The sequence below is a fragment of the Phaethon lepturus genome, unplaced genomic scaffold, assembly GCF_000687285.1.
Source record: "Phaethon lepturus isolate BGI_N335 unplaced genomic scaffold, ASM68728v1 scaffold38938, whole genome shotgun sequence".
Taxonomy (NCBI): domain Eukaryota; kingdom Metazoa; phylum Chordata; class Aves; order Phaethontiformes; family Phaethontidae; genus Phaethon; species Phaethon lepturus.
Genome location: NW_010556181.1, coordinates 1 through 27,510, shown reverse-complemented (window position 1 = coordinate 27,510; position 27,510 = coordinate 1). Strand labels below are relative to the sequence as shown.

The 27,510-nt window shown below is 45.2% G+C and overlaps 1 protein-coding gene across 1 annotated transcript in view; it reads right to left on the bottom strand.

Moving 5' to 3' along the window:
* Window positions 1-27,507, bottom strand: part of CAPN8 (calpain 8) — a gene marked incomplete at its 5' end in the record, with an annotated part of 30,106 nt that extends 2,599 nt beyond the window's left edge. The window contains 18 exons of the mRNA XM_010292403.1: window positions 27-102; window positions 1,384-1,452; window positions 2,676-2,740; window positions 3,297-3,354; window positions 4,284-4,349; window positions 5,015-5,051; window positions 5,612-5,823; window positions 7,542-7,553; window positions 9,582-9,757; window positions 10,477-10,637; window positions 11,647-11,721; window positions 13,100-13,185; window positions 13,992-14,075; window positions 14,979-15,147; window positions 15,446-15,579; window positions 16,673-16,791; window positions 24,602-24,671; window positions 27,397-27,507. Coding sequence (XP_010290705.1) covers window positions 27-102; window positions 1,384-1,452; window positions 2,676-2,740; window positions 3,297-3,354; window positions 4,284-4,349; window positions 5,015-5,051; window positions 5,612-5,823; window positions 7,542-7,553; window positions 9,582-9,757; window positions 10,477-10,637; window positions 11,647-11,721; window positions 13,100-13,185; window positions 13,992-14,075; window positions 14,979-15,147; window positions 15,446-15,579; window positions 16,673-16,791; window positions 24,602-24,671; window positions 27,397-27,507 — 1,780 coding nt within the window. The remainder of the gene's footprint in view (window positions 1-26; window positions 103-1,383; window positions 1,453-2,675; window positions 2,741-3,296; window positions 3,355-4,283; window positions 4,350-5,014; window positions 5,052-5,611; window positions 5,824-7,541; window positions 7,554-9,581; window positions 9,758-10,476; window positions 10,638-11,646; window positions 11,722-13,099; window positions 13,186-13,991; window positions 14,076-14,978; window positions 15,148-15,445; window positions 15,580-16,672; window positions 16,792-24,601; window positions 24,672-27,396) is intronic.
* Window positions 27,508-27,510: the final 3 nt, after the last annotated feature.

Here is a 27,510-nt window from a genome sequence, read left to right as displayed (position 1 = left end):
GGTGCCCCAAGCAGCGTCCCCCCCCGCCTCTCTGAGGGCATTTCGCATCTCATGGGAGTCGATGGTACCAGAGTAGTCGCTGTCCACTTGCTTATAGATAGCCTGCAGCAGAGGGAGTGTGGAAATGGCTTTTCGATGTGTGCCAGTGCAGCAATGTGATGATGCAAGCACGGGCAACCAGGCTTTGGCTTTCATGGCTGGGTAACAACAGTAGTTGAAGACATGGTAACACCAGGCTTGCCAGGAGCTAGCAGCCAGAACGAAATAACCAGGGATCCTCTAGACTTTAACCTTGGTTTGCTAGTCCCACGCTGCAGCCCATGCCCTGCCACCCTCCCTGCTCCTGTAGCTAGGTTAAAGCTGCATCCCCACCACCACGCTGCTGTGCAGACACAGCCTTGGGTTTCTGATGGCTGGGACGGGGGCTGCCCCTGCCAGCTCCTGCTCTTTGAAATGTCAACGAGCAAGGGAGATGTCTCAAGTAGCTACTGGCAAGCAAGGCAGAGTGGAAAACACGTTCCCATGGGCTGGCAGCCTGCCTGCCTTCACATTAGGTGGTGGCAGACAGGCCGTTAAGGAAAATATCCTATCATGTGGCAAACACTGCAACAGACAAAGTCCATGTTGCTTAATATTTCAGACGAGACGACAGATGCTTTCTACTGCCAGCAGGTTTATCATCCAGAATTAGAAGCCACCCAGACCTACAGGTCAGACTGGAGTTGGCTCTCAGGGCTTGCTCTGCCACCACCAGTCTCAGGACAGAGCCGGTGTGTCCAGCTGAAGGAGAGCTGAACATCTCCTCACGAACCTCTGGGGCAGATGCTCACCAGCATCAAGAATGGTAGCAGCAGACTTGCCCAAAAGGGATATTGTCAAACAAAGCAGGTTCAGATTTGACCTTCCTTTAGGCTGCTTGATTCTGGGTACACTTGCTGGGATAGTAAATCCTCTGTCAGAAAAATAATTCTGCGCTTCTACAAGATTTAAGAAGTACAAAGCCAGATTTTTTTTTTAGGTCTTAAAAATATGTTTCTTGTCTTTGCTGGTGCTCAGCTGGCAATGTAACGTATCGTAACAGCAGAGACATGTTCGTATGAGCTTTAATACAGCAGGCAAGCAGAGAGCTGTCATTGCCAGCAATGAAAGAGGGTTAATGTGGCTTTCCATAAAGTATTGCAAATTACGGAGGTGAGGCCAAGGTGAAAGAGGATCTGCTTGTGTCCTTTTAAATGAGAGGTGTTTCTGAGCTCTGTGACTAACTCCAGCCATGAGAAGGAAGCCTTCCAAGTATATCTGCCTGTGGTGGCTTAACCCTATCTCAGTTCTGGATCTGTACTTCAGAGCTGAGAGGGAAGGAGACAGTCAGAAATATTATGTTACCAAATACTTTTGAATCTTCATCCAAAGTGTCTTGAATTCTACAAGTCCCAAGGTGCCGGACCCATTGGTCTGGGGATGTTAAGGCATGGTTCAAAAATCAGGATTCCTCTCTCCTTAGCAAAACTGGAGAGCAAACAGTTCCAATAAAAACAAACCACCCATCACAGTGTCATCTTAATGCCATATTCATTCTCATTTGTAATACATCTCCATCTCACACAGGCATGCCCACAGCTTTACATTTGCTTAGTTAAAGGCATGCCAAGAATTTCTAGGCTATCTGCACTCTCAAGGAATGATATATGGGATTGCTAAATATATAAGCATGATTAGATCCGCTTGCGTTTTGTACAGTTAACAGTAGATTAAAGCCCTTAGGGAAACAAAGGACTGGCCTCACAGCGGGTAAGTGTTAGAAAGCAGAGACAGGAACTGTGAGTTAACAAAGACAGTCAATAGTAGGCTACATGGTCTTCCCCCATGTCCTTCAGGGCCTGAACATCCCTTCCTATGGAAAATTATGCAGAAACAAGGAGCTGGCCCCCATGATGCTGTACTTGGTGAGTTGCCTTGTTGGGTTTGCGAGGCTGTAGAGTGTAGGGCAAAGGCATCACTTCTCCAAACAGCCGGTGATCCACAAGATCCACAGCTCATCCCTGCTGACCTCAACATGACCATCTCATGAGACCAACATTAGTGTAATCCTGGCAGCATGGCTCTTGACCATGCACTGGCTACCTTCCCAGCACATCAGAGTACTGGGCGGTTGCGTTGACCTCTCCTTTTCCCTTGGCTACGCAAAGCTTATTAGCTCCCACGTGTCCTACAAGCCATGCAGGAGGGAGGGAGGCACAGCACGTGCTCGTAGCCTTCTCCCTCTGAACAGGCTCTCCGGCGTGTCTCTGCTGCTTTGAGCTCTGTGCTCTGCAAGCGGCACCTGACTTGGAGATGGAAGCGGAGGTTGTGCTTAGAACCTGCCTCCTGCCAAGCACACTCGGTACGCATCTGAAACCGCACGGGTGCATCCAGGCAGCAGGTCCCTGCTTCTCCTCCCTACTACTTTTAGGGGAAAGTTTGAGTGACGAGAGATGCAAAGCAGGTGAAAGAAGCAGCCGGTGATTAAATGGTTCAGGTTTCTGCCACCCTCAGCTGATAGAGCTGCTTGGCTGAATTTTATGTCTCCAGCCATGCACCTGGATGACGGAAGAGTAAACTTAGCCTTGTCTTGTCAGGAAGTTTTGCAAAAGAGAATCAGAAATTTTAAAGGTGATGAAATGACATTCAAAGGATACATCTAAAAGGCTGATCATCTCCCTGCAGGTGTTGATGTTGAATCCATCACTTCTAATATCTTTTCCTGTACAAAAAGGAAACAAAAATCCAAGTCAGAAATACTTTCAGACAAATATTTTTCTGCGGACAACTTTGGAGATGTCGGCTACCTTCAAATCTTGTTAGCAAAGTAAATGCTCTGCCATTTCTTCCACTGTTTCCCTTCAGGTGATTAATATGGGGTTTTTTTGGCCCAGGGACAGGGGATGGTATTGGTTTTGCGGGTGGTAAGCTTCTATCTGTCCACAGAAGTTATGCAGCAGCATAATAATATCTTCCCATGGTGGTCCTCCCAAGAAGGTACAGTGCCTCTGTGGGACATCGGCTGGCAGTGCTTGGAAGGGGAGCACCAGGCGGTATTTTTCCACCCCCCATGTTAGAAGTTCAACGGGCCAGGAGAAACTGAGCTGGGGGCAGACAAAAACTCAGTTTTTCATCACCCTGAGCTGGTAGAGCTGGGTTTTGCTAGCACAGAACCTGTCTGTGTGCCGATGGCGCAGATACTCACTCTGACCAAAGAGCAACTTTATGTCTCACTATTTCCCAGCTCCATTCAAGGGGAGCTATATAACGTTACTTACTCTTCGCCAAAACACGATTTAGGATAGTTTGAAGTTCAGTTGCAGTCACTTCACAGTCCTGGTCAGAAAATACACTTTAGTTGTTAACATAAAAAATATTTGAAACAAACTATATTTATTTGCTGCCAGACATCCAGAGGCTGTTTTCCTTCCATATATTAGGTATGTAAAACTTTAATTTTCTTCTGACACTTTACATTGACCATCAGACATCACATAGAGGAGATCCTCAGGAACCATGAATTTTTCCCAGCCTTTCAAATGGGAAGTTGTTTGTTAGATGCCATGGTAACATGACCCAGTAAATGTTAACTTCTTAACAGGTTTGACTGAATTAGGTGACTGCCTTCTTTCTCAGCTAAAGAGGTTCAGGAGAGCATTTGAGATTTTCCAGGCTTATGGAAACTACAACCAAACAATACTAAAATTGTCCTCCCAAAACTCAAAAAGGTCTTTCTAACGTAGAAGATGTTTTCCCTCTCCAGCACCAGTGGCCGCCTGTTCATTAAGAAAACATCTGACGTGATAGCCACAGGCTAGTGCAGCGGGGCTTTGTCGATTCTGAGGTTTGTCAAATACAATAAATAGAAAGTTCAGCCAACAGCTTTCTGATTCCCAGGACTTCTAAGCAAAAAGGAAGGAATTGGCCAACTAAGCAATTGTCAGAATTATACACTAACTCTACAGGTAATTTATTTCACCATGGGATAATATTTACACAGTCCTCACTCCTATCACCTTTATTTTCAAAGTTATTCCATGACCTGCATTACCGAGGGAACAAATCACATTTTGCACCAATAAGAGGAACAATGTAGTAAAACTGCTCTATTGTAAAATAAATTGAACTGAAGCTGTGAGTTAATAAAAGGGGAGAACCGCTTGGATTTTTGAAGACCAGACGGTAAAAGGAATTGGCAAGTCAAATATCTGCATAATCATAACAGAGAGATCCCAGTCTTTTTTTTTTCACTTTAATCCACTTACCTCTCCAGAGAGCTTTTGAAACAGAGTCTTGAACTCATCATCTATGTCTTTGTTATTGACATGAGGCTAGAGGAAAGAGATGACCGAGACTGTGGCTTACAAGGTGATCCTAGCAAGCGAGCTGTGGATATCGTAACGCAGCTTTACAGGGGACTATTTACAGCAATGGAAAACGAGCACTTGCTCTGCAGCGACGGCAAACCAGAGGCACTACTTAAATCACGACTAGCCGGGGGCTGGCTTCATTTGGGAGCAAATACTTTCTAAGACTGATGAAAAAGTTTCCTTCTGCAGCCAAGATAGTTTTATGAAATAGCTGCAGTGAAAATGTTGCTGCGCCTGGCCATAGCAATTCAGCAGCTCCTTGGAAGCCTGCTTTTGCAACTTCTCTTGGGCTTCAGGAAGACTATTTGTTTCTATGGAGAAGATCATTCTGTGCTCTCCCCACCTTCTCCTACTTGTGCTAGATGGAAGGACAATTCAATGTGTTCCAGCCCAGTCTACAGTTTCTGTGCCACATGGGCCCAGGTACGTGAAAATGCACATGAAACTAGGATATGGAGATATGTAAAGGATCCCCACAACCAGAAGATATTTCTCCCGAGCACAAACACACATTGTGATCCCAGCTGAGGGGAGAAATAAAAATCTTGTCCCTATTTTCCCCCCAGATTATGAAGGTAAAGTCTGCTAGGAAAGAAAAATCCGATCCGCCCTGTTAAGACATTTACCTCATACGGTTTTGCAGACACCACGTCACCAATCATCCTAAGGAAAAAAAAGAAAAAAATATAAACCAACCAGAAATGATGAGTCTACCATTTGCCTTTAAAATAATTACCAAAACAAGCTGTTTTAATGTCAGGTGTTAGCGAATGCACAGAACAAGCCCCCAGGCTTCCTGCTTCCCACACTCCCCATCCCACCTCTGTCTGTCCCACCTCTTTGAAGACATTTTCCTTGGGAAATCCAGCCTTCTTGTTCTTGTCTTGTATCCAAACTCCTATTTTTTCATTCAATAGCTGCTACTGATACAACCCCTTTTAAAACCCATCTCCTCATCGTCATACTCCCAAATCCTGCACGCTTTAATTGTGGGAACTTCTACTTCACGGAGTGCTTGGCGGAGGCTATCTGCAGAGCCGTGACTCTCTGTCATGGGTGTGTGTGTCACGTACAGTAGACTATGTAAGAAAATAGGTCCTAAAAATGGGCTTATTTTGCCGACTAAGGCAAAAGATAGAGCACAGGATGTGGGTGCAACACCCGGCCGTTTCCTTTACGTGCCTCACCAGCAGAAGAGGAGGCTTTACAGACAAGGTACGCACTGTGTTTTAGCCTGCTTCTCAGAAAAAACTCGCAGGCAGAACTCTCCGTTTTTGTAAGGCTCAAATGTGGACGGCACAATGAGGTACTCTCCCCGGGGCAACTTCATGCGGCTGGAGACTTCACGCAGGTTGACGTACGGATCAGACCGGGCTGCTGGCTGGTTCCTTGTGAAGAAAGCACGGTTCGCATGAATATCCGTGTTATTTTCCAGCTGTGGGAAATGTGTTTTTGTTAGAAACAATTTGACAATTTACTGGTAAGCTCTATTTCAATGTAGTGCTTTAAAGCCATCTCAAGATTTTTCTTAGCATAAAATAATAAATCCACAAGTGGTGGCATAAAAGATAACCACCAGGGTTCTGTCATGGGAAACACAGGCAGATAATTAGAAGGCGCAAGGATCTTTCTCTATAAAGATTATCTTTTCACATGCCTCTCTACAATATGTGATATAAAATAAATAAAAAGATCATACTGTGTACTCGTATCTGGCGAAACTAGTACTTGCTGTACTTAAGTTGTCCGTGTATAGAGAGTTTTTTGTTTTCACGGGCTGCTTGTGGACAAATTTAAATTTCAGAATGTTTATGAGCAATTTATGGCATGGGATATATCTCCTATTTAAGCAGGAATTGAAGTCCCTGATTTCTTTAAACAGACAGAAAGGAACAGTAAACAGGACAAAGTACTAGTCACAAGGGGAGACTTTTGGGGCCACGTTAGATGATTTACCCAACGATTATTAGTAATACTAAGGCTATTCCTTTGGAGTAGATGGAAAACACTACTTAACTTTTCCTTAATACCAATATACTCTTAAGCAAGTGAAACGTTGCATAGCTCATAAAACAAAACACTGATGTGAGAAGGAACAATAGCGTAAGAATAGCTCTCTCTGCTATAAGCCTCCTATTCATGACTTTTGCTCCACAAGGATGTCTTTCAAAAAGCATGACTCCATGATCCAGAAAAGGTGCTGTGTGGTTGACACAGGGTGGGGAACGTTGCATATGAATAAGGTTTCTGGCTGTCTAAGATCAGAGCACACAAAGATGTTATCAAACATTTTATAATCATTCCATTTTTCTGTTGTAAACTGTAGAAAAATACAGGATTTTTTCCTCCCTTGTTCTGAAGATAAGATTGGATTTGGTATTTATTCAACAGCCCCATCCTTTGTCTCACTCTATCTTAAGCTGAGTGGGACTGCAAAGATTAAGAAGCCAGATCCATATCTTTTTCAATATATAAAGTTCATTTTCCCTTTGCATCTGCAAGGCTGTTAAAAGAACACAGTTAATTGCTGCATGACCACACATTCATTTGCTGAGAGAGAAGAAAAGGGCTGAAAAGCCAAGGAAAAATTGGCAACGCAGGCTGCTGGACCTCAGTAATGAATATAGGTCATTCCTACTGCCAGACACCCCTGGGGTCTCTTTCTTCAGGAATGAAAAGTCTCTCTACCTCAGTATTGACATCTGTGAGGATTAGGGAAGGTTGAGCAGGGTTTGTTCATTACCAGAAGCCCCAGCTCAGAGCTATAAAAGGAATAGATCCACAGAGTCCGGCATTTCTTTGAAACAACATTAGCTACAGTTTCTCAATTTTAGAGTGCAGAGACCCTGTTCTGACTTCACTTGTACTAAATAGACAAATTCTGACCTCTGTTACACAAACTTAATGGAAGCCAAATTTCAACGAGTATAAATGAAGTCAAGATTGGTACTTAGATGTCTGTAATGAAGCCTTGTGCCCCAGTCCCTTGGAAATGATTATTCAGAACTTGAGATATTTGTCCAATGATCCAAGAATAAAGCTCTCCAGAAGAGCCGTCTTTAGTAAGGAAGAAGTCTTCCTGGTAGCTAAATTCTCCAGTGTGACAGAAGGTGCCCATCTGGAGGCTAGAAGTCTTCAGCAGAGATTACATACCTCCTGAGGAATCTGAAAGGAAGAGAAAGATCTGATATTAAAGGGCTGCTACATACCCACTTCTATCATTAGGGAAAAAAAAAAATCAGAAAAAGCCTCCTTCAGACATGTTTTTTTCATTTTCATTTACAGCCACATATTGTAGTATCAGTTATACATGAAGTTCTAACTTGTGCTAGAGCTGTTCCAAAGGAAAAACAGGATCTTCATCCAGAGAAATCTATACAGCCTTTAAATTGCTTTTCTCCTGATATGGTGTTGTGGATGATGCTAGTTGTTGGGATTATTTGGGTAAGCCTTGAAGTGTTCAGTCAGGAAAGTCAACAAGTTAGGTCCACTTTGCTAACCAAAACCAAACTGAGAATTACAGCAGACCTAAAATCTACTAGTCTACTGTTACTGGAATATGATGAAAATATAAGAACTACCATCACTGGCAACCAGCCTGAGGATGATGAGATTGTTCTAAGGCAAATATAACAAGCAAAAAATGTCAGGATTTGGCCCTTCCTAAATTAACTAAATTGCTATGTTAATTTGTACCTCCAAATATAAGGTAACTTTTCCAAAAGCAATTAGCTGCCTTGAGAGCACAGATTCTAGTGAGAGCCGAAGACATTGTCCTCCCAATTCCCAGAAGAGCTTTTGAAAATATCACCCATACAATGATTCTGGGGCCTGAGACGGCCCCTTGAGACCTCAGGTCTTATTCCTTATAACCAGCATACTAGAAGGTCAGGAGCTTGGTGATGGGCCCACTTACAGTAGCTGTCAGAAGGCAGTTTGAGCTACATGACTTACAAAAGCTCTGCAGGGCAGGTAGGCTTGAGCACACACCTTTTCACCTTCTCCTGCACAGAGATCTGCTTTAGGTCACCATCCATGCTGTCCTAACTGGACCTCCTCGGCCACAGTATCATCTGCAATGATTTAAATCCACAACAGTGCATGACCCAAGGAACTTGGATCATAGCTGGATGTCTACCTGAGATGACTTAACAGCCATTTCTTTCAAAAGAAAGACTTCATCATGTTAAGAGTCACCAAGTCTACCCTACTATGGAAAAGATCATGGAGGAGGCAGATGGGATGAAATAGATGTAAAGCACAAAAGCTCTGCTAACTTCTCCAGGGTTGTACTCAGTGATATGAGCAGACAAGCATCCTTAATGTCAAAATTCAGGATGCCAATGGGCCTGGGTGCTTGGCACCACACAGATGGCAACTCAAAAACGTGCTCGGTGAGAACCATTTGTGTATGCAGACACTTAGGCACTAGGGAAAACCTGCCTAGTTTTGAACCATCTTGCACAAGATATATGAGCAAGAGTCAGCCATTCCCATCTGCTCCCACCTGTGCTGGTTAATGATCTTCATCCAGTGGAGTCTATACAACATTTAATTGCTTTTCTCCAGATATGAGGAATATATTGTGAATGGCAATACTGGTTGGAAATTTTTATATTTGCTTCTCTCCCCTCACATCACAGAAATTAGAGGTGACACTGCAGGTTTTTTCCCTATGTTGTATTTTTAGAGACAGAAGCAACACTGGGAGAATCGGGGCGGGGGGGGGCTGAACAAACAAAAAAACTCCACAAACCAAAAAAACCCAGAATAATAGCATGGTAGATAACGAATCAAAACAATTTTCAAATGCAAGGGGAAAATATTAAAAAAAGAAAGTGACTACTGAGCACTGACGATAGGCTGTAATCAGAAACACTTATCTGGAATTGCCAGGCACCCTGAGCCTGCCCCCATTCAGATTTTTTAAGAGAAGGCTCTCAATGAGACTCTTGATAAATTATTGCCCCTAGTTTTACACTGCTCTCCTGTTAAAGTGGGACAAAACCTGAGCCTAAATTTATCTGAATCTTCCCATATTATGTAAGTCAGGAAGAAATGAGAGAAGGATTTGAATCATCTTGCAAAATCCAGTTCTTATTGTAGTGGTGAATGTCAAGATGTAACACGCTGCTAATTTTTTCCAGTGTTACAGAACAGGGAATAAAGCCTTTACTCAGGAACAAACTTTACCTGATAGAGGGAATAACCAATACTAAGCAGAGCTTCTCCCATTTTCTTCTGTCTCCTGCGGTTCTTCTGCATCAAGCCCACCAGTATGGTACAGCATGGCTCATTCAAACTCCCTTCATGGTCATCATCTGGTTCATCCAACCGGATTTTAAACTGGGGATTGGTCCAGTACGTCACTAAAAATTCCCAAGGCAAGACAAAAAGGAGGAGATTTTGCTGTCACTGTAGCCAAGATGGCTGTAACTAGAATTACAGAGAATATCTCTTTGGAAGGACTTTTGCCTGGAGTTTTTCTAGTCTTTTCCATTATGTTATATGGTTTTATGCTTTCACAGCTACGCTGAATATCAATTAGAGCCATGGCAAACGAAAGCACTAAGGTATTTCCTGGGGAGTAATGACCAACAGGAAGGAGCTGATGTCATTAATTCTAGCCTGTCATTTATCTCCAGGAAAAGTCCTCGGCCGAGGCTGTTATTGTTGCAAGAGGATCAAAGGCCAGCCAGCCTCTCCAGAGGTCTAACCTGAAAATGAATGGGAAGCAACACTGCCACATGAACTGTGACACTTTCCTGGCCTACCCAACCCTTCGGAGGATTACTCCAGTGAGTAGCAAAAGCCATGTAAGCAGGAAAAGCAGGCAGATAAAAAAAAAAAAAAAAAAAAAAAAGAGTATAGCCATGAATTAACTGCTTAGCGGGCTGGTAATCCCCGACAAGGAAATAAGTGTGAATTAGAACCTGGTTTAGGCTGCCAAGATTTTGCTTATTATCTAAACCCCACAGAAAGAGCTGCACCTCCAAGCCTTTCCCACCAAAGCCCCCTCTGGTTACAAGCATTTATTTTGATTGTTTTGTTGGTATTTCACCAAGTCCCCACTTGGCTGGGTCTCCACCTTGGTAGTTCTGGCAGCCCCCAGCAGTCGAACCCCGTCTCCACTGTCCGTTAAACAGGGTCAGGTCCCATTTATTGACCTCGTTGCTTGTCAGAGTGTCGGGAGTCAAGTTGCAGATCTCAAGGCGGGTGAACTGCCTTTGAAAATCCGAAAATGCCATCCTGGTGCACAAGAAGACCAGGGTTAGTCCATCAGCCTGCAACAGTCGAGGCGACTGCATATGGAGGTCTCTCCCAACGGGGCAGCAAGCGTCAGTACTGCAGAGCTGCCCAAAGTCCCATTTAATTGAACTCTGAAGCTTGGAACTGGCTTTTGGGAAACAAAATTTCCCACTCCCTGAATGAACTGTGTCTCCTGGAGACAGTTGTTCTCAACGGCTGTTACACATTATGGGTTCAGTCATACCATTTTCTGTCATCCCCAGCTGTGGGCAACCCCTCGTGCATCATGCTTCGTAAGTAAATTCACTAAAATTGTCGGAACAGAACGTGCAAGGAGATGCCACTTAATGGGGGCAAGAGCTGGCCCTTATGAAAGAGCCACTCTGTAGAAAAGCAGTCTCAGTTTGGTGTTCTGCTTTAATTCTGTTGCTGATGTTTGTTTTTACCATTCCTAGTAGATTTGCATGAGTGACAGACCTTGATCACTTTATGCTGCGAGGAGAGGTCTGTTCTCATTTCTCATTGCCTTATGTCCCACATAGCTGATTGCACTGAAAGACGGCGGGCATTTATCTTTCCAGTCTAGAACAGAGTGACACGGGTTCAGTACTGAGCCATATAATCAGCTAATTGGGATGGGCTTTCCGTTAGGTCTGGGTAAACAGACTCTTCCCAAGCTGGTAATCTAAACTTTTTCATTAGTGTGTAGCATTTAGGCAAAAAAGAAACAAACCTCAAAATATAGAGCAGCTGAGGTTCATTCTTACTGCCTCATTAATTTTATTACCATCTGGTCTCTGTATTTTGGATAAGCACTGAGTTATGCAAGCTCTAATAAAAGGTAATATTTGAACGGGAAGGGAGGTAAACAAGGGGCTAACAATGCGCACATGCCATTATTAACCCCTTTGGAGCTGGCAGTTTCTCTCCATTCAGCTGTAAGGACTGCTTAAAGAGCATACGTGCACACAAAATGTCCAAAACGTTAAGCTAACTGAATGATTCTCACCAAAACTCTCCATCATCTACTTGCTTATCCAGAGCCTGTTTTTGTTTGGGATCGACATAATTCCATTCAGGAGCACTGCAGACAAAGCACAAAAGCAAGCTGTTCAGTTGTGGCTTATTCTATGACGAGATCAAGAGAGTTAGTCTCTGTCTTTGCTTCCAGCTGATAAAGGACTACGTATTTCTTCACAAACTAGACCTTCCGCCCCTCCCGATGGCAGTACACACTGCAGCCTGTCTATCCAGGGCTGGAACCAGACTGCAACCGTATTTGTGACAAATAAGCCGAATAAATAAATTGAATCATCACTGCCAGGTGCCAGAATGTACAAGTGTCGCAGACCGGCTGGATTAGGTAACAGGCAGTCGGAAAGTTGGTCAGAGCTTCTTCTTTGTAAGAAGCTGTTGGGCTGCCTGATACCCGCCCCGGGGAAATGATAAAAGCTCCACTGCTGGGGTCAGAAAAGAACAGGAAAGGAAAAAGGTGGAATTAGAAAATACACTGCAGAAAACAGCATTGCTCCTTTCCCATTCTGATGTCACGGTGCAGCAAGCTGGATTCTGCTCCGATCTGCTCCCGCGTGGCGGTGCCGTTCCGCACCTGCCTCCGCAGGGTTGTCCCATAGCAAAACCGGTGTAACAAAATCAGGATATGGCGTGTGTGTGTGCTTGAGGAACCTTATCTTGGGGCTGAGCAAAGCAGCTCTGATAAAGGTAGGAATAATTCTAATGTTTATCTCTATGTTCTATCCTTAAGTATTCTACAACGTCGGCACGGCGGGTACTGCAGTCAGTCAGCACGGGAAACCGAACTCTCGGAGCACTGCATGAAAAAATACATCGCGGCCCAAATGAGAGTAAAATTCATGCCATGCTAAATAGAAAAATAAAAGAGGTGTTGTCACTGCCATTCTCATGAGATTCCAAGATAGTTTGAGCCCAGACAGTTTCTGACAAATTTTCAAACTTCTGGGTCTTTAGCTTAATCAACATCCCCATTTTTTCAAGGTTCTCCAGTAGAAACCAAATACTGCTCTGATTTAGAGCCCAGCAACCTCAGAGTTGAGGCAGAGGCACAATGGTTTAGCCCTGCTGTATTTCCCAGGAATAGGACTGGTTTGCGCACCCTCCTCCTGGCACCATCAGTTGGATCAATCGGAGAAAAACCATCCCGCAAAATGACGTGGCTATGGCTTGCCTTGGGCTGCTCGCAATTAAAACGTCGGCTGTTCCCTCTTATTAGAAAGCTCTGCCTGAGGCAGGGAAGAATGCCCACTGGGCAGAGCAGATCAATATCTAACCTTGCTAATAAATTAATAGCATTTTATTCCAACTGATTCAGTATCTCGCCTAAATGTGCTTTGTGATTGGATTAACTGCATATTCCCAATTTAATTTTTAAAAGATACCGAAATACACTGAAGAGAGAGAGGCAGGGGCATATAAAAACCTACTTATCACTCCAAGCTCCAGTCCATTCCACTTCACCCCAGGGATTTCTAAGCCTCACTAGTTTCTCTGGCCGTCCTCGGTAACACACCTAAAAGATCCACAACAAACAGAGCCTGAGCACTTCCATTATTCCAATCATCACGGGGCAATTGCTTTTTAGGCAGGATAAAGCACAATTTGTACTTGAGTGAGGCAGTCCATTACAATTTGCAATAGTTAAAAGACACCTAGATGCCTTTCGCCCTTATTTTGCATTATCCTGTGCCACCAAGCAAGCCATTAGCTCCAGCACTCACCGTTTCACACAACGGCAGCAACCTGCAAGGAAAAACGTCGGCTACAAACCAGCAGCATATCTACGTCCTCAAAAGCAGGAGACATCACACAACACAGCAAAGCTGGGAAGAGGTTATTTGGCACGAACACCTCGGTAATGATTCTGGTTTCAGAGGAGCAGGATTATGTAGGGCTCACCGTGAAGATGAGCCTAACGGGAGAGTTCATGAAAGAGGCTTTTACTCCTTTCCCACGGGCGCTGACTGGCAAAGCACATGCTCCCACCTCATGCAGTACCGATACCTGGGGCTGCCTCCTCTCCCATCTCTCCTTTCCGTACCCTCCATTTCAGTAACAGCTTGGCCCACCTTTATATTTTATATTCCAGTCTGCTAGCACAACAGAAGTTGCGGACTGCACAATATACTCTATATAATTACCAGTACAGAGCTCCCAATCTGGTTAAGTACTACAGGTTCTTTCTTTTTCTGTAAGGGGGTGCATAAGGTAGCAACATTTTTATTTGGTCAGTCACAGAAAGACACCAAACAGTTGAAAGCACTGCGGTATCGCAACCCCAAGCTGTTCTGTATGACGGCCCTGGAGAGGCTGGCTTACCTCTTCTGCTCCAGTGACAGAGTAAGCGTGGCCCTTTACCAGCTTCAGACTTGTGATTGCTTCTATTTCAGCTGCAGTAGTTATCTGGGGCAATAAAAGTAGACGCATTTAGGACTATATATTGTGTATGAACTCAGCTTTCATGAGCAAATTAATATGGGGAAAGATATCCAAAGTGGTATGCACAATGAATATCAATATTCTCCATGCAAAGTATATTAAATAGAGGCGAGAACCACAGCAAAAGTTCACCTCCACAGTTTCATGCCCCTATATACGCAGTCCTAGCACAGCAGAGGTTCGAGAATATACAATGAAATCTAAATCTAAATCCAATTCCCAGCTCAGGTAACAGACCCAGTCACTTGCAAAGACATGTTCATGTGAACTCAGCTCTAGCCTGCCTCAGCTGAGACCCAGCATATCAAAATTTGAACTCTGGTAATCCTATATGCCATGAACCAGGATTTCCAACAAAACAATCAAATGGGATGTGAAAGGCGTGAAGTTTCCAAAATATGTACAAACATCATCTCTAACTTGAGAAAGTTTGTATTACAAGTGTCAATAATTTTTAGGACTTTTTTAGAACTGAAATCCAAAGCCAGAATCAGACTACAGGCTACCACAAATTATCTCAAAGAGTTTGTCTCTGGCCATTGAGTGTCTGGAGCTGAAATTACACAGAATTTGAATGAAAAAAGATACTCAGAGAATGAAAACAGAGTTCAGGAAGAGCAGTCCCCAGTTCATGGCTCTAAGTATTATCACAGGCTGTCTTGCAAAAAGGGAGGCATGACAAGAGTTGGCTATTTATAACCTAGTCTAAAGTTTTTATAACTGAAATCAGTAAAAGGCTCCCATTAATCATAGTTTGCTTCTACTTCAGACCTGCCTATGTCTAACATTGGTCTGAGTTTTCGTTACAGTATGGACCAGAGTCCTGAGAACAGGAGCAAGGAGAGTAAAGCAGCAGCAGTCTCTCACATCAATGGAACAGCCAAGCAGCGACCCAGCTCTCAGAGCCTTCTGGATGATTTGGTACAGGTTCGAAGGAGCCCTCCGCAGCTCATAGGACTCAGAGATGCCTCCAGTAAAATCCTCAAAGCCCTCCATAGTGGATCCTCCTGTGAGAGCTTCATAAGAGCCGTTCAACCTGTGGGAGACATGACAAGAGCTGTGTAAGGGTCCGTCTCCAACTGTAAGCATCGGCACTGCAGAAAGAAGGGTTTATAATTTAGCATCTCTCAGTCCATGTGATCATCAGGACAGCAGAAGTAATGCTCCTTGAAACAGAGAGTTGGCAGTACCCTTTATGGACCTAGAGGAAACTGTAAAAAATGGGTGGAATGGAGGCTGCATTTGAGTGAAGCACACTGTGTCTAACACCACAACCACCCGGGCAGTTGACTTCTGCACACCCAGGAGAGCTGCCTCCTGCTTAGCCACCATACTTGGCGTAGGCCTTCTCCAGCAGCGCGCTCCAGAACTCGTTGCCTTCCTCCGAGTGCACGAAGAGCAGCTTCCCGTTCTTGGTGGGCAGCCTGTCATCCACCACCACGTCCACCCACTCCCCGTACTGCCAGAACTGTGATGAAAAGAAGAAAGGAAAAGATGGTGAGGGCTGGTGCGCACATACTAGCTCCACACTACCATCTTCCTACCCCTTCACTTGTCATCCGTTCCCCTGGATAAGTGACTGTAAGGTTTCATTCCCATGTTGAACTCCTCTCCCTTGTTATAGAGGCAAACTCTTCCCAGCCCTGTGAAGTGCTGAGCAGGCTTCTTAATGCTGTATTAAATTTTGCTGATAGGTAATATTAACAGCAACTTGTTGCACATAACATCTGGAACACCGTCTGGGCTCCATGCAGAGCTTATGTGGTGGAGAGTCTAGAAAGCTAGAGTGTAGACAGGATACTCTAAAGTCTCTTTCCTTGTCTGCTCTTTAAGGCCCAACCCACCAGGGGAAAAAAACCAACACCCCTGTAGGCGTCACCCAAAGGGGAAGCATTCAATAGAGCGAATCCCTTCTGAAAACACTGGGAGATGTGTGAAGCATTGCCAGTGCTAATTTTTTGCCTGAACACTTGAAAAATGTACTCCCGAATTTGATGCAGTCCTGAAAGGAAAGAAGGTAATTCACACAATAACCCCTCTACTGAGACGAGCTGGTGGAAGGGTTAGGTTTGTGCTCTATAACATCTGTCCTCACCAAAACACCTCCTTTAGCTTTGCAGAGTGAATCCCTACTGCTCCCACCTGAGCCCAACCTCTAGTGAAAGCTGGCTCCGCTCCCACACACTGGCTCCGTCCGCAAGGAAACCCAGACACAGGTACAGGGAGGGAGGGGAAGGAGGGGAAACCACATCAGCCTGAATTTGCTCTCAACAGCCAGCGGTGACGAAGCGTGGCTTGACTCCTGCGGCGCGATGGTTTGGCTCAGTTTCCAAAACATGTATAACTCCCCAGAGCCCTGAGACAGCAGAACCTCGCCAGCGAGCAGGTGTCACTTGATGTTATTTAACCCTGCTCTTCTTTTCTTCCCTCTCCCCTGCCCCAGTTTCACTTATGCACTGTAATTCTTGAATATTTAGCCTGTGCCAACCACAAAATAGCTGCTTTTAGCTAAATACTAGCATTTTCCTCTTTTATTCTCAATACTCTGACCGTATAGGTACCTGGAAATGAAAGATCCCAGCATAATCCTTCTGGAAACTCTGAGCCTTGGGAACAACACGGTACAGAACATCTGGATTCAAAGTGAGAGACGCAATGGCAGCCAGGAGCCAGCAATCACCTAAAAACACATAGGTTACATGGCAGAAAAGTTCATTAATAAATACAGGTTTGCTGAGCTGATCCTTACACCATTATGTCACGCTCCCATCTAGACTAAAATGCCAGCATTAAGTGCTCTGCAGGATCCTGCCAGACTCGGTGTTGGTTCAGCAACTCATTCTTGTTTTGTTCTGTTATTCATCTCTTTTACTCATTTTCCACTCACCCGGACCGCATAGGTATCTTGGGGCCTCTGAGGCTGATCATGGTGGTAATTCCAATGATCTAGTTTGGACTTCGCTATTTTGATTTTTTAATGAAGCTGCGAAAGCAGGCTGCTTTATCTAAGCTTGTTAATGCCCTCAGGAGACCAACAACATAGCCAGAGGGAGAAGGCATTTGAGGTATGTGGGTTGCAAAGCCACGCTGGGCAGTACAGAGTTAATGACCTGCAGTACTTTAACTAGACCCAAGCCACCACAGCTGGGAGAGGCAAGGGCTTAGAAGGTGTGCAGAAGAGGGGAAAAAGCTCTGGCTGAGTAGAAGGGTGGTGGAACTTGCATTCCTATGTTTTGGAGAAGATTTGATGGGTAGCAGGAACATGCCAGTGGCTATTCTTTCTTAGCCTTTTCTTTGAAGTTCTGAATTTGAACCAGCACTTAGGGCTATCGTTACGGATTTGCATGTGAGTCTAATGGAAACTGAAGCCTCCTGAGAACTCTGCAAGGAGGTGAATCCTTTCTCTGGTCCCCTCCTTATCCTGGAAAGGACGGGCATGCGCAGCCCGCGCTGGAGGCTGGGTGTCTTGCAACTTGAGCTGTTTGCTGGGTTGGTTACCTGCTTGCTGTGGACTGGAGGTTGGGTAAGTGGAAGCCTCTATCACACCAAAGGTGGTGCACCTGGGAAACCCGGTGACTCATGGGTTTCTTACAGTATTGGCATACTGTAGGAAGAGCTTTTGTGGTTATGTGTTATTTCTGAGGTGTGCAGAAAGCCTAGGAAAACAAAGCTGCTAAGCTGCTCTGAAGGTATTAACATTTTCCTGGTTCCCGGTGGATTATCTGTGCCAAGACATGGTTTCTTTGTGCTGGTGCCTATTCTGCAGAAGGAATTGGCATAAGAGCTCTTGCTTCAATGGAAATAAGCTAACAGAGAAACCAAGGAGTTTAATCTGTAGCATGATTTAATAGCTTAGAGCAGTGTTTAACTCTTTATGTTGACTTGGGCTTTATGATTTAGTGCCATGACGAATATAATTGTAAAGGTAAGATACGGGGACTTGCCTGGTGACGCGTGCTCCCCGCTGCCTGCGCCCCACTGGGAGGTTCCCAGATGCCTCCTACGAGCTGAGCAAGAAACAGCTGTTCCCAGTTAGGCAAGCAGCGACTCCAGAAACGCCGATAAAGCAGTGTCCCTGGTGGGATGACCTGTAACCACCTGAGATGGCTGATCTGATATGGGTGCAAAACCACGATCCACCCAGGGTGCCAGCCCAGGCTTTTCCAAAAAGGAAGGAAAACCTAGTATTAGGATGTGAGGTGCCATGTGAGCCTTCCCTGAGGAGCCTTCCTTTGTCCTGGCCGCTACATTCAGGAAAGACCGTTCAAACTGGAAGGGGGTAGAAAATGGCTGGATTACCTGCTTCGCCCCATCCACCTGCATTTCTTATGAGAAAAGGTTAAAAAAAAGCTTGTCCTGCTCACCCTACGCAAGTGAAGTTTGAAGAGGAAGTGTGAGGCAGGTTAAATGCTACTCTGCAGAAGAGCTGTTTGAGTCAAGAGCTCTTACTTGAAAGGTAAGATTTCTCTTGCAGAAGAGAAGATAAAATAAAAGATTTGTGAGATGTTTAAATTGGAAATAGGAAAATGTTGCTGCTGTGCATATAGAAGAGAGCGTCTAAGAGCCTCAGCCAACTAGAACAACTATGAGCAAAAACCTTCTCAAGCTGATCTTCAACCTAATTATTTTAGAAATTATTTTGTGTTCAGTGGAAGAGGACTTGACTCAGTGGAATGGAAAGTTCCTCCCAGCTGTGTAGAAAACAAGCAAAACTGGGAGAGAACAAATAGGGAAGGAAAAGTCTTTAAGAACCTCCTCTCTCCAAAAAATACAGATGCTGGAAAAAATCAGACTGAGAACACTCTGACCTGCTTTGTACCTATTTCTTCTAGGCTTTCCTTTGTACAGGTCTATGCCTTAAGCTGTTATAACTTCTGCTTTTCCTTGGAGCGGTAGAAATAATGGTGATAAGTGTGGGGAGCGGCTCCTCAGAGGGGGAAGATGAAAAGTTGTATAAAGTTAGAACTGAAGCCCTTGCTTTTCCAACTACCCCAGGCTTTCTTGCTGCCCTGGCATGCTGTGAAGCACAGAAGACCCTTTCTGAGAATATGGCAGGGTGAGGGTCCTGGCGTCCCTGCTGTGTCCGTCCACCCCCGGTGAGACCAGAGAAGGTCTGTAGCAGTGATGACTCTGTGCTCTCCTAATGTGCAACATCTGGAAGGGTTTCCCCTGCCTGGTCCAGGCCAGGTTTTCACAGCCAACGAAGGGGAATCTGCTCTGAGCTTTGCTGAGGATGGTGTGTGTTTGATGCGCAATTAGGCAGAAGAATCAGTGAAATGAGAGGGCTTTCCTTAAATACGTAATTTACTTCCCTGACTCAGAAATAAACAATTTCAGAATCTCATCCCCGTAAGATGCCAAATGCAGCGTGAAATCCTTTACAGCTATCTTACGGTATGAATTAAATTCTTAGCATCAGGGAGAGCGAGTGACATTGGCATTGGCGCTTCTGCCTGCCACAGACATGCCATGCAACCCAACCTCCCGGGGAAGCACGAGGGGCAAGTCCGCTTAAAGGACGCGCGGAAAGAATTGTATTGGAAGAATGGCAGTGGTGAACTTGGCCTTAAAAATAGCTGTGCCTGCCTCGAGCAATGCTGAGTCCTAGCTGTCAACCTTACCTGAGGGCCTAATATCTTCGGCTAAGTTTGCAGCCGAAGAAATGTTAAGCGTGCCCTCCGAAAGGAACCAGCGGGGAACAGGCTGCTGCGCAGGAACCCCATGGAAAGGAAGGTTTGCATGGGGTGCCTAGATGCAGATGGCTTGGGGCCGTCTCTATTTACAAGCAATGCATTACGTTCAGGTTCCTGTGGTGGTGGCTATAGGACAAATCAAAGAGGGTGCAGGAATCTGTCCGTATCAAGGAGCTTCCAGGATGGAGCCGAAATGGCAGAGGTTGCCTCTTACCTTGTGTACCACAATGGGATCCCGGCCTACTAATAAGGTTTCTCAGCCCTACTGGGTAATATATCACTAATTCTAGAAAAAGTACAAATTGGCAGTACATGTTCCTTTTTTCAAAGTTCAACAGCATTTTGCCAGCAGCAAATATCAAGAGTTGTGTTTGTGGTTGTGCCTACAGCAGAGTGCGGCAGCACAAGCTCCCTAGAAAAGCAGCATACGTAGGACCACTAAAACTTGTCCTGATTCAGCTGCAGCTTATAAGTCATCTCTCAAACTGTGAGGAAACTATTGGATTCCCGTTCTAAAAAGTGAATTTTTGGAGGGAGAGGAAATGAGGCCAATTGGCTTATGAATTAATATTTAATTTTAATGTATTTCCAACGCAGTTATAGGAAGAAAAACAACAATATCAAAAAGCATTTATGCTCACTACATGCATTTGAATTTTTAGCCTTTTAGCTTATAAAATAAATTTAAAAAAAAAAAAAAGTCTTCTCAGCATTAGACCCGCAAGGCTAAATCACCTACAGGCACATACACTGCTTTCTGCTCAGTCTCATATTTCATGAAAAAAAGTTCATGTACTAAAAATAAGCCCGCTCGCTTCCTGGATCTGAAGTAATTTGTAATGTTGGTAAAGTCAAATTCTTTTTTTTTCTTTTTAATTTGGAATAAGCAATTCTGACCTTGAGTTTGTGGTGGGAAGGGTAAACGTGAAACCTAGCTCTGTGTGTGTGTGTGTGCATACACACACATGATCTTGGAGAATTACTTTGACTACTAGTGTACTTGAAACAAAAATCCCTCGCTGCTCGCAGATGCACTGAGGTGTCGCATGTTCTCAGCGCTACGCGGGCATCTCCTGGTTTTTGGAGATAATCGAATTGCTGCAGAGAATACAGAATCCTTGGTGACCTGGGAGCTGAGCGACTCCTCTACACGGATGATGTTTACCCAAACGCTCTGCGCTCTCAGAGGCCGTAAAATAAATGAGAAATTTGATTAGTTTCGGTTGCAGCAGAGCAGTGCTCGGTTTCTGTTTAGCTACCATCGAAGTGTCGAGGCGCAGAGCATCTGAACTGGTGCTTCGTTGACCTGGTGGCAGTGACTTTAAGCCAGAGGTCCAAGTGTCCAGTTCCAAGATCTAACTGGACAGTACAGAGGATTCCTGTCCTGACTGTACTCTGGCTTGTTGCTGAATCGGCAACGCCTGACATTCAGAAGGGGTCCTCATACAATGCTGTGGCTCTTGCTTCATCGTTTGTCAAGCAGATTTGACTCTCAGCTTCAGCCTCTGCTGGAAGGCCTTCTCCAGAGCCCATAGCACCTGGGGCATTCTACCAGACGTCGAGGAAGCACTGGCCAACAGCTTTATACTTTCTGGCAGTGCAGGCTCTTCCTACTTTGAGATTTCTAAGGAAGGCTTCCTAAAGTTTTCTATGGAAATGAATTCAGCTCTGCAGCTGCGTACAGAAAGGCAAACGAGCACCCAGCAAAGGAACGGGCTTTCTTCTCCTTGGGGTCTCAGACTTGTCAGTGAATGTATTTTTTGAGATCTAGGGGATCTACCTGCTAGAACAAGGATCTCTAATACCCCTGGGCCTGAACATCAGAAGGGACATATACTAATGTCTATAGCAAAAATAAGTGAGTACTATTAAGCCCTCTCTTTCCTGCAGGAGCTCCAAAGGCTCCCTCAACAGGTAGCAGATCTACCTCAGAGCTGTCAGGCTTTGGTCTGTTCTCCAACCCACCCGTAACCTTCTCAAACCTGCCCACGAGGCAAGGCTCACACAAAGCACGTGTGGGGTGGGCTTCTCAGCTAGTGTGAGCTGGTGCATCTGCGCTGACTTCAGGGGACTTCTCCGGCTGACAGCCCAGGCCAAGGGAGCCGCAGCACCCGGAGTGCCCGCCGACCCCTCAGGAGAAAAGGTGACCCGTGAAGACAAACGGTGCAGATCTGGAAAGCTAATATTAAACGGAGAGGGTTTGAGTACGTTTTGTCTTCTTTAAACTAAATTTATGCCACTCGCTTCTTAAGGCCTTCTGCAAACAATTCTGGGGTGAACTTACTCAGATATCTGCAAGAAAACTCCGTCAGTCACCTTTAATAATAAAAGACTACGGGACCGCATTCCAAGCTGTTACTAAGCTATCAAAAAGATATGGTTCAAAGAATGTTTTAAGTATTTCAGGTCTTTCAAGTTCCCATCAAGCTTCCCAAGCTGATATTCATCTAGCTTACGCTGTTGTCAGAGAGAGTTTAATGGAGTGAGACTAACTCTGGGTTTTCTTGTTCCATTTGTTCGTACAAACCCAGGCCTGCAGTGTTATTTTTAAAAGAAAAGAAACATGTCAGAGAAGATTAAAAATAGGCTCTATTTCCCTAAAGAACTTGTTAACAGGTCATATACATGGTTTATGTAAATATGTAATCAGGGTTGAATGTTTCAATAGAAGTGTTTTACATGAGGGCTTTAGTAACAAGGGCTTTGATATTCAAGGTATTGGATCAAATACCAAGAAAGCATAGTATGCCTCAGATGTAAGGCAAGTAATTGAACGTTAAAGGTAAGTCCCATTATTCTGAAGCTTATTTTTTTGGGAAGGGTCAGCGTGTGTAGAAGTGATTGTAAGCAGCCTTGCAGAAACAGGAGTGGATTATCTTTGATTATTTTATGTTTGGTTTTTTGTTGGTTTTGGGGTTTTTTTTTTGAGAGAGAGAGAGAGAAAAGGAAGCTCCTAACAAAAACAGAATCAGCTCTGGGGGCTTTTCTTCCAGCTTTGGGGGTAGCTTTCAGGACCAGCACTTGGGGTACTGCCCACTGAAGACTGGCTTGGGAAAGCCCAGAGCCAGGCACTGTCCCCAGGTTCACAGGAGGCTTTTGGTCCCAGTTCTGTTGTTACCACCATTTGATGGATTTTTGGCACCGCTCTCTAATGAAAGCCCATTTAGTACAAAGGACTGGGACTCCACAGAGACATTCAGGAGGTGACAGAAATAAAAAGAGGCTCAGGGTAGTTGCATTCAGTTTCTAGGCTTAACACAAATAATGCATTGACTTCTTCTAGTTTAAGAGCAGGTAATATTCTTCAGTCCTTTTAGCTTGTAAACTGTCAAGGAAAATGAAGTTTTACTTCAGGCATATGATCTTTATTTTTTTTTTATGCTATTATAGAAACTTCCCAAATTGGAGGTGACAAGAAGTGTGGCTTTTATTACTTATCTGAACCATTCTCCTAAAATACAGTAAGTGATTTCCCCATGCTCTGTTCCAGCATCCACCAAATAAATATCCTGGAGCAAGTATATGATTGGGCGTCTTATTTTTAGCATTTGGAGCACAGGCCCACACACCAGGGAATTTTTTAGCAATTGCTTTAATGGTGCTGTGTTTACAGGACCAGCATTGGTATTATTTATTGCCAATGACTTGCAGAAATTGTTTGAATCTCATTTGTGCAATGGATGAGCTGGAAGACCAGTAAGGTCAGGAGTACCGCGGTAAGCAGCGCAGTGGGGAGAAAAGCCGATTTCTCTGTGTCCAATCTATCAAATTCTCATTACAAGAGTTTCAGCCTTCTCGCCTCTATACGTAGTCGGGAGAGGCTGTCGCTGCTGTCTTCTGGAGCTGGATCTTACCAGCGAGGCAGGCAGGCGCAGCAGCTATCTGACGGGGGAACGAAGCCCCCTTACAGCTACCTTCTGGCCGCTCGCGTAGGAGCTCTGGGTAGACAATGGCAAGCATCGGAGAAAAACGGTAAGAAGGTTTTTTTTTTAATGGTGGATCTCCAGGAGAGGATGAGTTCCGAGAGGCATCTCGTCAGCATCAGGCCCCAACTCGGGGAGCTGAGCAACACTGACTTTTTTGGCTGTGTTTGCACAATTGGCTTGGAACAATTTGCTTGTTGTGGATGGTCCAACAAAGTTTACGTGCTCTGTTCCTTTTTTTTTTTTTTTTTTAATGGTGTGGTCCTTGTTTCTAACTCATGCCTGCAAGCAGATGGCCCATCCCGCTTGGCGTGAAATAGCACGTCATAGCCCCAGCCCCTGTACTAAACCTGTTCCTGCTCTACTCCTTGGTTATTGTGTATTTGTTTTGTGTGAAACTGGGCCTGGGACTTGCTCTGCCTCGCAAATAAACGTCCCTAATGACTAGGCTCCTGGGTGAAACTTCCCCAGTGTCCCTTGTCCCCTGAATCTTTGGAGCTGCTCTTGCTGGGACGGGCATGAACCCCCACCTCTTGCTTCTGGGCAAGTGCTCTCCCAGTTAGGTTGGTGTCTAGCTCTGTCTCAAGAGGTGAAAAGCAAGCCAGCCTTCTGCTCCACAAAGGCATAATTAGTTTCCTACCTCCAGGAGAGAGTTTGGTGTCTCCCTGGTTTGACATAGCTCTTACAAGCCCATATACACCCTGTCCCAGGCAGCAATGCTGGTACCCGAGTCCCCCTCTTGGGTATCTGCCTCTCTCCATACTAAGTCTGGGAGATAGTCAATAAAATGGTCTGTGTATGAGGAATTCTTAAATGAAGCCTTCATTTTTTTTTTTTCTTCTTCTGAAACAAAATTCGGAAGTGCTGTACGTACCCAGCTCTCCTTGGCAGATGTCTGTTCGAGTTGCTCCTCCAATTATAAACTGAGGGTTGGTGCACAACTCCTGAAAAAACACATTTTCAAAGTATGCATCACCCTTTTTGGTCTGAAAAGTTCCCATTTCTTGTTCATTGTTTCGATGTGAATGTTCAAAAAATATTAACACTTTCAACATTTCATTATAAACATATCCTTTGTCCTTTATCTGATTAACGTGGTGTCAGAACAACATTGCCTTATTAAATTGAAAACTGCATGTATTTTTTGGAGCCAAACCCTGAAGACCTTTTCTACTTGAGACTGTCAGTAATAATTGTGAGAACTTTAAGCTGCTGTGGGGAGAGGTGAAAATTCAACCTCAGCATTTACATCTTATTGTAAGTTGCTGTGGTTTTGGCTCAAGAGGTGCAAATAAGTTAGTGATGGTTGCTGCTGGCTCTGGCACCGGAGCCGTGTTTCCACTGCCACTGGCGTGGAGGTTCCCCCAAACCAACCTCAATTCCTGCGAGACCAGCCACCCAAACACGTTTATTAGCTGACCCTTGGGGCCAGCCAAGTAGGTTATGGGTATGACTGTTCCTCCTACCCCCACTCATGACAATTCATGCCCTATATTGGGAAGTTAATATTGTCTCTCTAGAGACAAAAGCCTTCACTATCTCCCGAGCGTTTTCCATGAGCTTCTGGATGGCAGCAAGGGCAGTTTATAGGAAGCCAAACTTGGGGCCAGTGTTGAGGAAGGCTTAGGCAGTTGCCTGCTCTCCTGGAGGGCAGCTCTGAGCATCCTTGTGTTGCTGCACCGTGGCATCGGGGACAGCCCAGGATTTCTCGTATATGTGTGTGTGATGAAGAGCCAGTTTGTGAATGTCCTCTCGCAGTAGGTGTGATCTCAGCTACATCATTTTTGCTTCTGTGGTCATCCAGCTGGTCAGCTGCCTTGCAGCTGTCTGGGTGGGTAGGAATCAGGAGCAGGTTACCTACCACACAGGAAGGGTTTTGTGTTGTTCTTTCTCTCCTCCTTCCAAATCAGTGCACCTGGTGGCAGTCAGCTGCGTATGGCTTATTACTCACCTGGACACCTGGCCTTTCTGAGCCACTGCCAGGTGCCACATGCACCTTCTGCATAACTGCATCTCCACCTTCTCTCTTTTTGTAAAGCCACTGTTGAAATCAAAAGGTAAGTCTACGATGGTAGAGCGTCTAACACCCACTGTCTGCAAACCAGCAGTCACAAGCTGGGTGGGATGACCTTAGCAGTGGGTATTTATTTTTCAGGGGGCATTTCTCCAGCAGGTCCCCTCCAGGTTGCCCACAGGTCCTGCTGCCTGTTTCGGATGCAGGCAGGTAAGTGAACGGCGATCCCATCAGCCTGCAATCATGGGCAGAGTTCGCAGATGGCAACCTGTCAGCTGGTTGGAAAAGTCCAAGCAATGAGCAGGGCTGCGACCTCCGACGGGAGCCATCCGCCACCCGTAGAAGCAGGTCAGATCCAGGTCCCTCCATAGGAGAGCAAAGTAGAGGGTTTGTGTCGCCTTGCAGCAGGGGCTGGACTCTGCCCCATGGCTAGGGATAAGCCGGGGGTCCCGATACCTGTGGGTTGAGTGTCCGTAACCGGCTTGTGCTGAGTGCTGGAAGGGCAGAGGGGTCCCACAGGGGCAGGTCTCTGGCAGGCAGGGCTGGGACATTTAACCCTGTTGGATCTCAGTCCTCAGTCATTCCTGGCCCTGCTACACTTGCGACTGTGGCTGTGCCTGCAGTGGGCACAAGGTTGTTCTGGCATGAGGAGCCTAAGTCTAATTCAATAAGCTTTCTAAAGGCTGATCTTCTCCCAGGGTAGGCAAAGCCAAGAGACACATCCAGCTTGTTGCTGAAACATCCAGGTGCCAGAGTGAGGTGCCGATGGGCAGATGGGGTTGCCAGGGTAGAAACTTGGAGTTATTAAACCTGCAGGTTTCCATTTCTCACTTTTCAGGTGACAAAAATAATAAAAACCGAAGCCCTGAAATTTTCCCTTCTTTTCTTGTTCTCCTTTCCCCCATCAGAGGAAGGTAAGTTGTTCGGGGGTTTTCTGTCCTTCCCCTTCTGCAGTTTTTCTGGATGTTGCAAGGAGGGGCAAAATGACAAAGGAGGAGCAAAGCAGGGGCAGAAAAAAATTACTGAAAAATGAAAGTGCAGAAAAATCACTAAAGCCCTGATTTTGTGGCTTTAAAAAAGTTCAGCATTCTGCTGAAAATGACCATTTTTAAATGAAAGGCCATTTACAGGATATACGTGCTTTGGTAATAACAGTTCCAGTCAGTTGCTCTTCAACTGTTATAGGTGGCTTGTAGTGAGGCAGAGGATTTTATTTAAGTATTAGCCGGATTTCCTGAGGTGCACAGTGTCAGGCCCATGGTGGGGGTACCGTTACAGTTGATGGTTGGCATCTCCTGGGGTGCCCTGCGCCCTGTCTGGATACACTTGGGGTGCTTGCATCCATCTCCGGATTGTACCCTGGCCTCGTAGCTGCGTGGAGCTGGGGGGGACGGAGAGGAAGCAGGTTCCCATGAAGCCTTTACAGGATTCCTTGCTTTATAAAGGGCTTAGAAGATGTTGATTTCTGTTTTTTTCCCCCACCCCCTTTTCAACCTTGCTTCCGCTAACCATGGAGGTAAAGCGAGACAGAGGAAAAAACCGAAACATACGGGAATAGTGGATATTCAGGTTCACCACTGATTTAGCATGGATGTTCAGGTGGGCTTTGATGAGATCTGAACCCGGTAAAGCAGGCAGTTATAACGCACTCTTACCGTGGGGCGCTTCCAGATTATCCCCTGGGTTTTGAGCGAGTACGGTCCCAGGTCCTGGTAGCCCAGCGCAGAAGGACAGGCCGGGAACTCCTCATCCTTGAACAGGGTGCCGGC